General features: G+C 44.4%; 1 protein-coding gene across 3 annotated transcripts in view; it reads right to left on the bottom strand.

Annotated features, from left to right (window-relative positions):
• Positions 1 to 12,905, bottom strand: part of ADAMTS18 (ADAM metallopeptidase with thrombospondin type 1 motif 18) — a 139,920-nt gene that overhangs the window by 125,642 nt on the left and 1,373 nt on the right. For 2 of the 3 annotated variants that reach the window (XM_084757318.1, XM_084757319.1), the window contains one exon: positions 10,027 to 10,340. In XM_084757318.1, the coding sequence (XP_084613444.1) occupies positions 10,027 to 10,340 (314 nt within the window). Of the gene's footprint in view, positions 1 to 10,026; positions 10,341 to 12,905 lie in introns of those variants that run through there. The other variant, XM_084757320.1, reaches the window with a different exon arrangement.

The following is a 12,905-nucleotide window of genomic DNA, read 5'->3' as shown; positions in this document are numbered from 1 at the left end:
AATGAAATGGTGTTTTCTGGGCACAACAGACAGTTGCACACATGACCCCACAGCTGTCACTGTGTGTGACAACATGAACACGACCTGTATAAGTTCAAGCCAGACAGAATACCAAGTCAGAGAAAGGAGGTAAGCACGGAATCCAACCTCCAGCTGAGAAGATGCTGGCAACTGGCCTGTTAAGTGAGGCAGCGTCAGTTTTCTTCAAGCGTCTCCTCTATCACACTCACAAGGATGCCCACCCCTAAGAGTGTCTGGGCAGCACAAATTGGACTGGATTGCTGTGTCTGTAAGAGGACAGTAGGCTGGGTGAGAAGGGGATGGAGGCAGATCTTGGAGGAGTTGGGAGAGGGTGGGAAACTGATCATAATTTAAAAAATGAAATAACCTCAAAGACAGGTATTCTTTTTAAATCTCTATACTACAACAACATAGATATCTCAATATGAGTGCCCGCGAATATAACACCCTAACACACACACACACACACACACACACACACACACACACACACACACACACATGTACAAAACATACAGGGTACAAATAAGATGAACTGATGAGAAGTTTTGAAATGGTACCTGCTGAGCCCTCAGTTTCTCTTTGTCACACTAGATCCCCTCTGGATTAGCTCACCTATAAATATACAAAACAAAACAAAAAAGAGCCAAGGGTTTTGTTTTGTTCCTAGTCTGATGAGTAGGGTCATCAGTTCAATGAAGCCTCAAGTCTTACAAGCAGCTAAGTGCAAATAAAGCCCATAGCCACACACTTGTTCCTAGCCCCGTGACACGTCTGTGGCCTCGGGGATGAGTAAGCCAGGTGAGATGAGGTGTGTCAGAGGGCACCTGGAGCTGAGAAGGCCCTGTTTGCAGAAGGACACCAAGAGGAGGAGTGGACGCTTGGGACAATAGTGGCGAAGGGTAGTGAGTACACAGCTGTGTGGTTTGGGCCTGACTCAGCTGAGTGCTAGCAATCCCAGGGGGAGAGAAAGAGGGAGCGAGATGGAAAAAAGAGAAAAGGGTAGAAAAGATCAAGAGAGGAGGAGGAAAGAACGTGAACTGGGAAATGGATGGAAACGATGTATTAAAACCATTCTAGAAACACACAGTTATAGACGTAAGCGTACATGTACATGAGTCCCTATACATGTATGTGTGACATGTGTGCATGTAACTATGTGTGTATGTATGTGGTACTTTGAATGAGGTAGCCCTCATAGACTTAGTCCCTAGTTGGTGGGATTGTTAGGGTAGATTTAGGAGGAAGTACATCACTGGGGGCGGGCTTTGAACTTTCAAAGCCTCAAGCTGTTCCCAAGTCACCCTTTCTGCTTGCAGTTCAAGATGTGAGCTCTAAGCTGTTTCAGTGGCTGTGCTTGCTGCCATGATTCTCTGTCACGGTCATGGTAGACTCTTAGCTCTCGGGAACTGTGAGTCCAAATAAACCTGTCCTTCTATAAGTGGTGTTGCTCATGGCATATTATCACAGCCATAGAAAAGTAATACTACATGCATACACATGCCTATATATACATACATACCAAATGTATGTATGAATGTACATATGAATACACACACACACACACACACACACACACACACACACACACACACACATTTGAGATAAAATGTCCTAAACACTGCAGTCCCAAGCAGTTCAGGTAAGGTATGCACCACTTGTCCTACTAATCACTGGATGGTAACGACTGTGATTACAAACATTCCTTGCACTTGGGCTATTGAAAGGAAGACAGGGCAACCAGTAGGCTTTATAATATTTAAGTGCCAGTCAGCACACTAGAATTTAAGATCTAAAGTGACAATTTATTTTCTTTCTTTCTTTTTTTTTTTTTAATCAGGCACTTCAGAAAGACTTGGGAAAGTAATTAGAAGGTTCAAGTCCTGCTTCCGAGTAAGCTGCCGGCTCTGGATAGAACTTGGGTTTAATAAAGCAAACAGCCTCAAAACAACGGCCCCAGCGGGTGCTGACAGTCAACTTTGAACCTCTGACCTGACAGTGTGGCAACCACACTAGCACTAAGAAAGCCTGGGATTCTGACAAATCTGATTTTTGGGTTAGATGCTAGAGACAGGGCCCACTTGATCCTGTAGTGGGCCCTGTCTCTAGCATCCATAGAGGGTCTTTTTTTGCCACCAACTGCGTGTGAGCCCTGAGAGGTGACGTCCTATCAGCTTACAGTGCAGAAGTTGAGCTCCCACTGCGTGAGTGACCTGCCCGGCTGCGCAGGTAGCAAAGAGAGGAGCTGCAACGATTCCCCTCTCTCCTCACCCCGCCCTCATTCTGCTTCCTTCTTTTTATTCCTTCTTACTTGATAACATGTTTCCTTTCCCTACAAGATTCCCAACATCCACACCAAGAGGGTTGCCAACACCAAAGAGATTCTTTTCCTGTTCTGACAGGCCTGCCTGGAAAGGGTTCAGGACTTGGGGGGAAAAAGGGTTCAATGGCCATTTCCTGCCCAGACCACCTCCTAGTTCAAAGTCAACAATCCAGCAGGGAGCAGCTACTGTGTGACAAGCTCAGCTCTTACAATGGGTCCTCCTCGCCCTCTGCCAGTGGCCATTTCTACTGAACAGATGAAAAACAAAACAAAACAGAGGCCTCAGGAAGCAAGCCCAGGATGCCCAGTTTGCCCAGGATAACCAGCTCAGGACCCTGGAGTCAAGTATGGCTGACAGAATGATCCAGAAGGAATGGCACTTAGTGGGCATTAAGCAGGCAGGCAGAAGAGAGGGAGGCTGGACCCTTATGACTCTCCTGAGAGACTCCTCAGCCTTGCCTTAGCTACTTTGGAGTCCAACTCCCTGGCAAGAAGTTTGGTCTTTGAAATAAAAAAAATTTTTTTTTCAAATTTGGCTTGGCCTTTTGCTCAGAGCCTTGTTAAAAGCAAATCATTCTCTTCACAAATCATGTCTTAGGAGAACGCAGAGGAGAAAAGCCAAGAAAATAAAAGGGTCTTTTTGCCCTTGATGAATTGAATAATAGCCTAAGAAAACATCTTTGATTTGGGTCAGCCTGTATTAAAAAACATGTAAATACAACCCAGTCTAATCCGTAAGTTCACATGATCCTCTCAAGTGACCATGAAGTTCCAAGGGGGTAGATGTAATTCAACAACCCCTGCTAGCTAGCAAGGCCCCGCAAAGCGGCAGACCCACAGGCTAAGAGCATTTAACTCCAGCCCTTTTATGAATGGAAATCGGCTTTCTAAAGATAACTTGGCAGGCAGTGACCAGCAGCAGACAACACAGTGACAGCTCTGAGTTATAAAATACTTTTGAAAAGGCGACATCAAAGCTCCCTGCCGCCTGTTCAAATCCAATGGCTTCGAAAGCTCCTAGTGGGGACACAGGTTCTCCTGAGAATGGTCACTGTAGCAGTCACTGGCTGCAAAGGCCACCACTGAAGAAAAGACTCAATGGGACATCAGGGCAGCTGGCCACAGTGCAGACAAAGGAAAGAGAAAGCAAAGAAAAGCAAGCGACAAAGTTGGATGGCGCACCGGGGAATCCGGGCTGGAAGGGCATCTTGAGGCAGTCTTTGGTTGTGGTAACCACTCTGCTGGGGGCCCCCCGGATACAGTGGGGAGCCTGGACAACAAGCCAATACCAGACAGAAGGTTCCACAATAATGAGAAAGTGAGTCTTTGCAGACGTTATCAAGAATCAACAGATCCATGTACTGTAGAACTGAGAAGATCCAGAAGGTCAGTAACTGCCTCTGCGCGCGCGTGCGTGCATGCGTGTGTGTGTGTGTGTGTGTGTGTGTGTGTGTGTGTGTGGTCCGTGTTTCCATTTGATAGACATTGTGAAGAACAAAGCTTGACTAGGCTGGGTTTACTAAGCAAAAGTACTTATCTCCAACCGGTACAAAGACATGGTCATCAGAGAGGTCAGGTACCAATAAAGGGCAGCTTACATTAGAGCTAGCAATGGTCTTATGCTGAAACAGGGAATCCTGTCATAGGTCAACCAGCAGTACAGTTTCAAAACAGGTCCATTTCTCAGGCCAGTGCCAATTCCATCTATTAGAGATCGAAAACACACATCAGTGTATTAAAAGATAAGGGATGGCCAGGTGAGTAGCTTGGTTCATAGAGGGCTTAGCTCCTATAAAGTCCTGGGTTCAGTTCCCAGTACCACAGAAAACCAGACGCAGCAGCATGCTTCCAGAGGTGTAGACAGGGAGGATCAGAACTTCAAGGTCATCCTTGCTTTCATGGGAAGTTTGTGCACAGACTGGGCCATTGTCTCTCACACACACTTATGGGATTGATGCTGAGAGAGGGTTATGGCTCAGGATGTAGCTCTGTTGAGTACCTGGCGAGCAGGCACAAAAACCCTGAGCTTAATCCATAACACTACATAAAAGGAGCTGTTCTGGTATTCCAGTACTCAGGAAATGAGGGCAGGATGATCAGGTTCACAGGTTCAAGGGCATCCTCAGGTACACAGTGGTTTGTGGACAGTCTGGGTGCTTACCTTTCTTTAAGCCTAGTGACCACGAAGCTCTTCCCCCTAGGGATTTTAAAGGTTTTTTTTTTTCTTCACACTTAGGACACAGTACTAAATTGGGGCAAACACTGTTTTCATGGTTGTCTTGTTACCATGGAACTATGCAGAGATATTCTTCAAAGGGGGGAAAAAAAGCCCGTGACCAAACATGCTGGAGAAAGTCTAGGTTTAAACAGAATTAAACATCTGCCAGTGGTGCAGCCTTTTCTGACTCACCAACATGCTGGTGCACACTGCAGGGCTGCGGGGTGGCGTCTCGTACCACCTCGCCCAGCCTCTCCCTTTTCTGTAGCTATAGCTTGTGGGCTTTTTGCTCCTGGGCTCCTCTGAACCACAGCTTAGTTCAAACTAAGATGAGAATGTCTGGGTCTAAGAGCTGTTGCTGGTTCGCTTTCAGGTTTGTCTAATCCACAGCCCACGAGCTAAATGTAGCCAAGTTTTCCCTGTGTGTGCACGTGCATGTGTGTGTGTGTGTGTAACTAAATTATACAACAAAGCACGGACTTTGTAGATGGACAGCGTTCTGTGACAATCTCAAAACATTAGACACTAACCTGGAGAGATGGCTCAGCAACAGACAACTGAAAAGGATACTTGCTGCTATTGTAGAGGACCTGGGTTTGGTTCCCAGCACCCACATGGTGGCTCATGACTGCTTGTACTTCCTGTTCTGTGGAACCCAGCATGCTCTTCCGGCCTCTCTGGGCAGGGCATGCACACAGTGTACATACATGGAAGCAGGCACAAACTCAATACACATAAAATAAAAATAAATATTGTTTTAAAATAAAAGGCTAGACACCTCTGTCAGAGTGTTAATGGTGTCTGCATCCTGCCCAGTCACAGTTTTACCCACTATGCTAAGAAAAATGTCTGCCATGACGGAAGCAATAAACAGCCATTGGATGAAGGAATCAATAAGTTGACATGGTTTGCCCACACATTCCCAAACACAAGTGTTTAAGTGAACTAGTTCTCAAATACTAAAGCACACCAAGATCATTCAGAAAAGTATACATTTCTGGGCTCAAATTCCAGTCTTAAGGAAAGGAATCCAAATTTTTAGCTTCTCAGACAGAGCTAATCAAATGGGGCATTATCTATAGTCATTTATTTTTATTTTTTCCAAATTATTGCTTTCCACACAGGACTTCTCTGTGTACCTGTGGCTAGCCTAGACTCACTTTGTAGACCAGGCTGGCCTCGAACTCAGAGATTCACTTGCCTATGCCTCCTCAAGTGCTGGGATTAAAGGCATGCACCACCAGACCTAGTTAAGTCACTACTTTTTTTTTTTTTAACAAAAGGATTCCTAAAGTAGAATTTTTAAAAACATTAAAATCTTTGAGGAAAGGCAAAGTCTGACAGAAAATGGAATTAAGGAATGAACACAGATGAGATTCCAGAGTGAGTTACAATTTGACAGCAAGGTGAGGTCTTTTTTCCAAAGCCTTGGCTTGCTGGCAGGCATGCCTTCTTCCTCTTCACAGTAGAGGGCAGAGGGAGGAAGGAGGCTTTGTAGAGTAGAAAGGACATAAAGGGACATATATAGCAGGCAGCTGCGGATGAGGTTAATATGTAACCCCATGATTCCGTGACAAAGGCTGCAATTCCAATACATTCACTGAGTTTTAAGGTCACCAGGTGGAATGAGCAGAGGGAACCCAGAACAGACGTTCGGTATTAAAAGTCAAGAGTCACATGCACGCTTAATACCAGGCAAAATCCACTGGCTCCTGGTTCGTGAAGTATTGAAAGTGTGGAACAACCCACTGAACTCCTTAAAGTGAATTCTGTCAGCTTGGCATGGTCGGTGTGCATTCTAAGGAAGTATTAGAAATATTTTAAACACTGGGTAATTTTTAAATTATTCAGGGGAAATCTCCTGCCAGAAACATCCCAGCTGGAGTGTGTAAGCTTCCTTTCCCACCTACAAGAAGAGTCAATGCATTGCACTACTATACTTTTACTACCCTTTGTGGGATTTTTTTCCCCTGAGTTTTCCCTAGTGGTCTAGGTAGATGCTAGCTTTCCAGCTGGCATTTTCCCAGACCATTTAAAGGTGACTGATTACTTTCCTAATACACTCTGCAAGCACGCTGGGAGATGGCTATCACATCTAAAGGGATTCCGAAGCCGAAGTCTAGGCCTTTATAAGAAGTTATTTCATCTCACAGTACCACAGTACCATCCATGTCCTGTTAGCATCCACACCAATGGATGAAGAACTGCCTGTATCCTCTGGCACATTAACTGTTTAACAAGTCACTCTGACAAGCCTTTAGACACAAGTCCATCTGCTGACCTTTTGGGACATCTACAACATTCTGAATCCATCGCTGTAGCTGTCAATTAACCTTAAGGGAACTATGAGCCTCCCTATTGGCCAAAGATGCTTACCAGTACTTATACAAAGCTAAAGGAGGGAAGACAGGTCTCCCTTCTCAGTTTGGTACCTTTAGTGGGTCTTACATGATGTGTGCTATCTCATGAATGAAACAGATGGCATCAGAGTGATAGCTCCAGTAGGGAGGATGCTGAGCTAGCAAGGGTGTTCTGCTTAGAATCCTTGTTTCTATCCACTGAGAACGGAGCACACACCACTATGTAGGTTGAAAACATGTCTATATGTAGTAAAGAGATTATTTAAAAAGGCATATAAATGTTCAATAAAGGCTGCATTTCACCCCACTAACCATCAGAAAGATGTAAGCTACAATGTGGTACCCAATTTACACCTCTAAGAAGACTAAGGTGGAAAAGGCCGATACTATGAACTGTTAGTGGGAATGGAAAGCATCCAAGACTTTCCCATGGACCACTGATTGAAGTGTAGACTGGCACAGCCATTTTGAAAAGCCGAGTCACAACACCTGCCAAAACTTCACCTACGCCTACCCTGGGACACAGCCACTTTACGCTTAGGTATATATCCCAGAGAATGAGAACACAACAACAACAACCAACCAACCAACCAAACAAACAAAAACACTAGCATATCACGAAGTACATCATGATTCTTCTTAAACAGCAATTTTCAATAAACATAAATACACCACCAATTTTGTGAGGGCAATAGTTACCTCAAATGGACAGCAAGAAAAGAATAGCTGAGGTAAGGAACAATTGAGTGTCCTTCTTAGGGCACTAGCAATGTCCTGTTTCCTCTTGGCTCACGTATCCGGTGCAAATTAATCAAGTTATACTATTACTTTTTTTACATTTTTCTGTTTTCACATTTTAACAAAAATTAATATGGATCAGAGTCACCACTTGCTAGTGAGAGTGAGTTCCACGCTCTCTCACTTAGTTTCTTGCCGTTCTTCTGAGTTGAAGAATTTCACAGGTGCTTGATGGGAGGATGAGAAAGGGGTGGTAGAAAACTTAGAACAAATAAATTTGATCCTTCCCTACCTCTTAGCTAATAGGCTCTTCCAAGAGCAACACATCAGATCCTCAGAGTCTGATGCCTGGACACTATAAAAACCTCAGAGGTCATGTCACATGACTCCCGAGAGCAAACCAAAGCCCAGTGAGGTCAAGGTAACTAAGTCCATACACCTGGCTCGTTGAAAAGCTGGGACAACCTGTCTTCTGCCGAGCAGACCTCCAAGTTAGTCATTTCACATTTGTGAAAGCTGGAGAATTGTAACCCACTTCATTCTTCTGCCTTACATGGTGCTTGGTTTCCACTTCAAATGCAAACCTCTTCACTAGAAAAGATAACCTGATGTCTACTGGTGAGCTAACTGATCGGACAGACTTTCTACCACTGCAAAGAGCAGAATTCTGAGTTCAAAACATGAAGGCGCTGTTTCATAAGAATGAGAAGAGCTGCAGACTGAAGGATAAATCATTTCTTCTCTGTAAACCTGGGGTGAACTATCTAGAGTTACTACTATGTTCATTACATTTGACATTTTAATTTATTTTGTACACATGTTATGGTGTGTGTGGGGGGGGGGGCGGGAGGTATTGTGTGTATGCCATACCATGCATGCAGAAGTCAGAGGTATTGGTTATCTCCTTCCATCATGTGTGTCCCCAGGAGTGAGCTCAGGTCATGAGGCTTGATGTGAGCACCTTTACCACCTACTGAGCCAACTCATCAGCCATTTTTAGAGATGAAAAGGTGCAAGGAAACCCATACTAGTTGGTGCTGGTTGAACTATGTCAAGCTGAGTTCACAGCTGTGAACTGTGAGCATTTGCAATGAGATGGTCTAAGGCTCTGTGGTGGAGGGAGTAACCCTTGAAGACTTTTGGAAATTGAACAGGCAGAGAGGGGGAAACTCAAGAGGATGCCAAAACCTAGCAGAGGACTCACCACAATAAACCAAGGAACAAAAACTAAACTGTATTCATGCATGTGTGTGCATACATGTGTGTAACCATGTCATAACTAACATGGGGAATCCTTGAGACGGTCACAAATGAACCAAGAGTAGTTGGGTATTGCTAACTCATTTTATTTTTGTAACTTAAATACACTGAAGAATATGGTGACTGTGGTTATGGTTTTGGCTGGATTTCAGGACAACACTGTGGGGGAAAAAGTTGTAACTGAAAAATCTTAACCCTTGAAGAATATGGGAGCCCTCATTCACCCCAGCCTACCCCCAAAAGCCACACCTCTTGCTTAGGCAAGCTGCATGCCACATGTATATCACCAACTAACTCCCAGTTGGGCTTCCTCACATTTTCCTTCTTCACACCACAGCGTGATCACCATGTGTCTCCAATACCAACTCAGCTGCCAGTCTGAGACATTTTCCCATTGCAACGTGAAATGAAAGCCAAGGATGTCATTTACTGCCTTGTATATTTGATTGGATTCTGAGGATCTTTTACATGAATATTCTTGGCCTGGTGTTTGACACGGAAAGATTATACTGAAAGGAAATCAAGCTTGTCCCGAGTGCTTTTAAAAGTCCTGCCTCCCTGGGTGCCACACTTTACCCTCATGGTCCACACACACCACACCACACCACATTCTAAGAGGCTGCCTTCTGCAAGTAGTACACCCCCAAGAGATTTTCATAAGAAAAGCAAAAGACCCCCCCCCCATTCCATCAAGTCAAATACAAATTTATACTAAACCACAGTTTTCCCCCTTTCAAAGCAATGGAGACGCATGTAGCCTGTTGGATTTATAGAACGCCTGGTCTCCCAAGACTTTGCAAAGGGAATGGTATCCATCAAATTAATTTCCTTGGGGATGGTCTCAAACATGGAGAATGAAAGGGCCCAAGCCATTAAACATCAAAAGAATGTTCTAAATGCTCGTTAAAGTTCTATTATATTTTCTTTTCTTTTTTTTTTTTCAGAGACAAGATTAGATTAATTCAATTGAGAATATTATACGTATCAAAGCTGGCAGAATGAATGTGTAAAGTTGGCTGGAGAGAGCTTAATTCTTCAGACATCTGTTCACTCAAGGTATACAAAACACGAAAAGAGCAAGCTCCATTAGACCGGGGCAGACTTACCAAGCCAGCACACGTAGACACAGCAACAGAGGACGAGCTGTCATTTCTGATAATTCCCTGATACAAACACTGCTGCACCTCAGGCTCCCGAGTCTCTGAAGCCCCGTCCTTTCCAAGTACCTCGACTATAAAGTGACTGCTCAAAATCGCCGAGGGCTTAAGCTCTAAGTGTAGATCCTGTCCAAATGCTGAAAAGCGGTAGTGCAGGGAGCTGCTGGCACTGTGTGCCGATCGCCTTTTCCTGTTGTGCAAAATGTCATGTGAGATGTATGTGCCGTCCGAGTCCACTTCGACTGGCGAGACAAAGACGTAATCTGTAGTGGAAAAATTTAGCTGTCAGCACGCAGAGCTGAAGATGCCCAAAGGGCCACTTTCTAGCAGGCTGCCCCACAGCACGCACCTAACGCTGAAGAGAACTCAAGAGAGGCTCAGGTGCACCGCGTTATGTGCAACCGGGCTTTGCCATCTTAAACTTATACAGGCAACAGCTGGGGATATGGATGGTGGCATAGGGCTTGCCTAGCATTAAAAAAATAATAATTCCCACAAACACTAAAAGCTAAGTGTAATTTTGATACATTTCAAAGATGTTTGGTTGAAAGGTCAATACTCAGTCTGAAAAGAAATATAGAGACTCTTCATATATTAGCTATGGAGCATCCCTATGTATTGTTTCTATTATTATTATTACTACTACTACTACTACTACTACTATTAATTGACCAAATCAGTAAATACAAAGGGGGAATTTTTCTTCTGGGCGATTGATAGTCTTGTTTAGTTTGAACTAAGAATAGAAACTTTTCTGGCAGAGGTTAAACTGCAAATGACTCAGAAAGTGTGCAGCTTTTGATAATCTCCCAGCTTATTACAAGGGGGCAGCCAGCTCCTTCTCGCAATGCCACTACACATGAGCGTAGGACGCCAGCACTTGGTTCGTCCCTGGTGTCTCAAACAGCTCCCACCGAGGTCTCTCTTGTTTAATCTAAGGCCTAAAATACAACCATGCCTCCAATCCATCAGAAGCATCCTAGATAGAGGCTAATGTTTCGAACTGCTCAGACTTGTTAGAGGGGGTGTGGCAGATCAGGGACACCTGGAAAGACATGTTTTAAAATGCCTTCCCCCTGGCTCCCCTGAGCAGCACTAATTGCTTTGCGATCTGGGGGTGTGTGTGTGGAAGGGGGTGGGGTGGGCAGCTAGGAAACAATTTGCTGCGGGAAAGAGCAAAATCAGTACACTGCTTTCTTTCACAAAACATTGGAATTGAAAAGCATCGTCCCAGAAGATGATGTGGAGCACGCCCTGTGTGCATTAAAAAAAAAAAAAAAAAAAGAAAGTAAGAAAAAAAAGAAAATTCTGGGTTTCCACTTTCTAGGCACAGAATGGGAAACTAATTTGGAAAGTGTTTAGAGAGATTCCGAACAACTAAGAGGCATGTTTGAGTCACTTGGGTCCTTGGCTTGAAGAATTAAAAAATGGGGAAAAAATTCCCTTCCCTGAACAGTCAACAACAACGAAATGAAAACAGAAGACTCAAAGGAATCAGGAAGTCTTACAGTGTGTAGGGATTGATACACAATATTCGAATTATATTCTAATTAGACTTTCACATTAGCAAAGAAACCCAACATGACAATGACATGCCCGTTTCTTTCTGAGCCATTTGTGTCTTTCAAGGCATGGCCAAATCTTTTATGGCTCCCCCATTTTCTCCCCCTCTTCTTTCAACTAGTAACACCCTATCATGACATATTTTCAGAAAATAAAACAAAAAATGTGTTTCCCTTCTCTTTCCCTTAAAACTGAGCGGGACATGTTTTAGTTCTTAAAAATCTCTGATATGTTGCTCTGCAGGTCTGTAGCTATTGATTAAAGCCAGTCTTGCTTGCTTTCTGTTAAAGAGAAAAGCCATTTTCTTTATCTACCAGAGTCTTACCTGAACACATAATATCCATTTCTGACATATTTTCCAGACAGGGTTTCTACAATATGTGTGTGTGTGTGTGTGTGTGTGTGTGTGTGTGTGTGTGTGTGTGTTGTGGCTGGCTGGCTGTGTTTTGAGACAGGGTTTCTCTGTGTTGCCTTGGTTGTCTTGGACTCACTCTGTAGACCAGGCTGGCCTCTAACTCAGAGATCCTCCTGCCTCTGCCTCCCTGAGTGCTGGGATTACAGGCATGCATTACTGCACCAGGCTTAGTGTTTTTCTTACTTCCTTGTGCACAGCCATCTGAAACTCCACTTGCTCTTAGGTGAAGAGCGTGCCAGAGTCTAAGCCAGTCATCCCCGTGCCTCACCCACCCCAGACACTTGCTACAAGTTTGTATTCAAGGGAGGACCACATATTCAGTTCTGTCTGGGGGAGGGGGCAGACAAAGGTTCCCTGTAAAGAATGCCTTGCTGTGCTAGCTACTGATGGTCCTTCAGCGTGGCTGGCAAATACCTCAGTGGGCAGAGTTCTTGCTAAATGTGCATGAGACCCTGGGTTCAGTCCTCATCACTACATAAACCAGGTGTGTTGAGCATGCCTGTGAAACAGCATTAGGGAGACAAGGTAGGAAGATCCTAAGGTCAAGGTCATCTCCATACCTAGATTACTGGAGACTCCATCTCCAAAACCAAAACAAAGAAGTCTTTACAGGCCATGCCTGGGAAGGAGGGCTCCCTGGCCATTAGGTCCTGACAGGATAGGAGAGAAATTTTTATATCTATCTGACTGGATGAGGACATTTCTGGGTCTCCTGTCCTCTCAGCTTCCAGTGTCAGAATGGACCCCTTGCATTCAGACAAGAGGACTCAATTCTATAAAGATGAAAAGTTTAGAGACCCAAGAAATGCATGCTGGCAGGTAAGGTCTCACTGAAGAGCCCTGAGCAAAC

Source organism: Acomys minous (genome assembly GCF_964271855.1).
Source record: "Acomys minous genome assembly, chromosome: 14".
Taxonomy (NCBI): Eukaryota; Metazoa; Chordata; class Mammalia; order Rodentia; family Muridae; genus Acomys; species Acomys minous.
The sequence above is the reverse complement of the archived record's forward strand: the minus strand, read 5'-3'. Positions and strand labels throughout refer to the sequence as shown.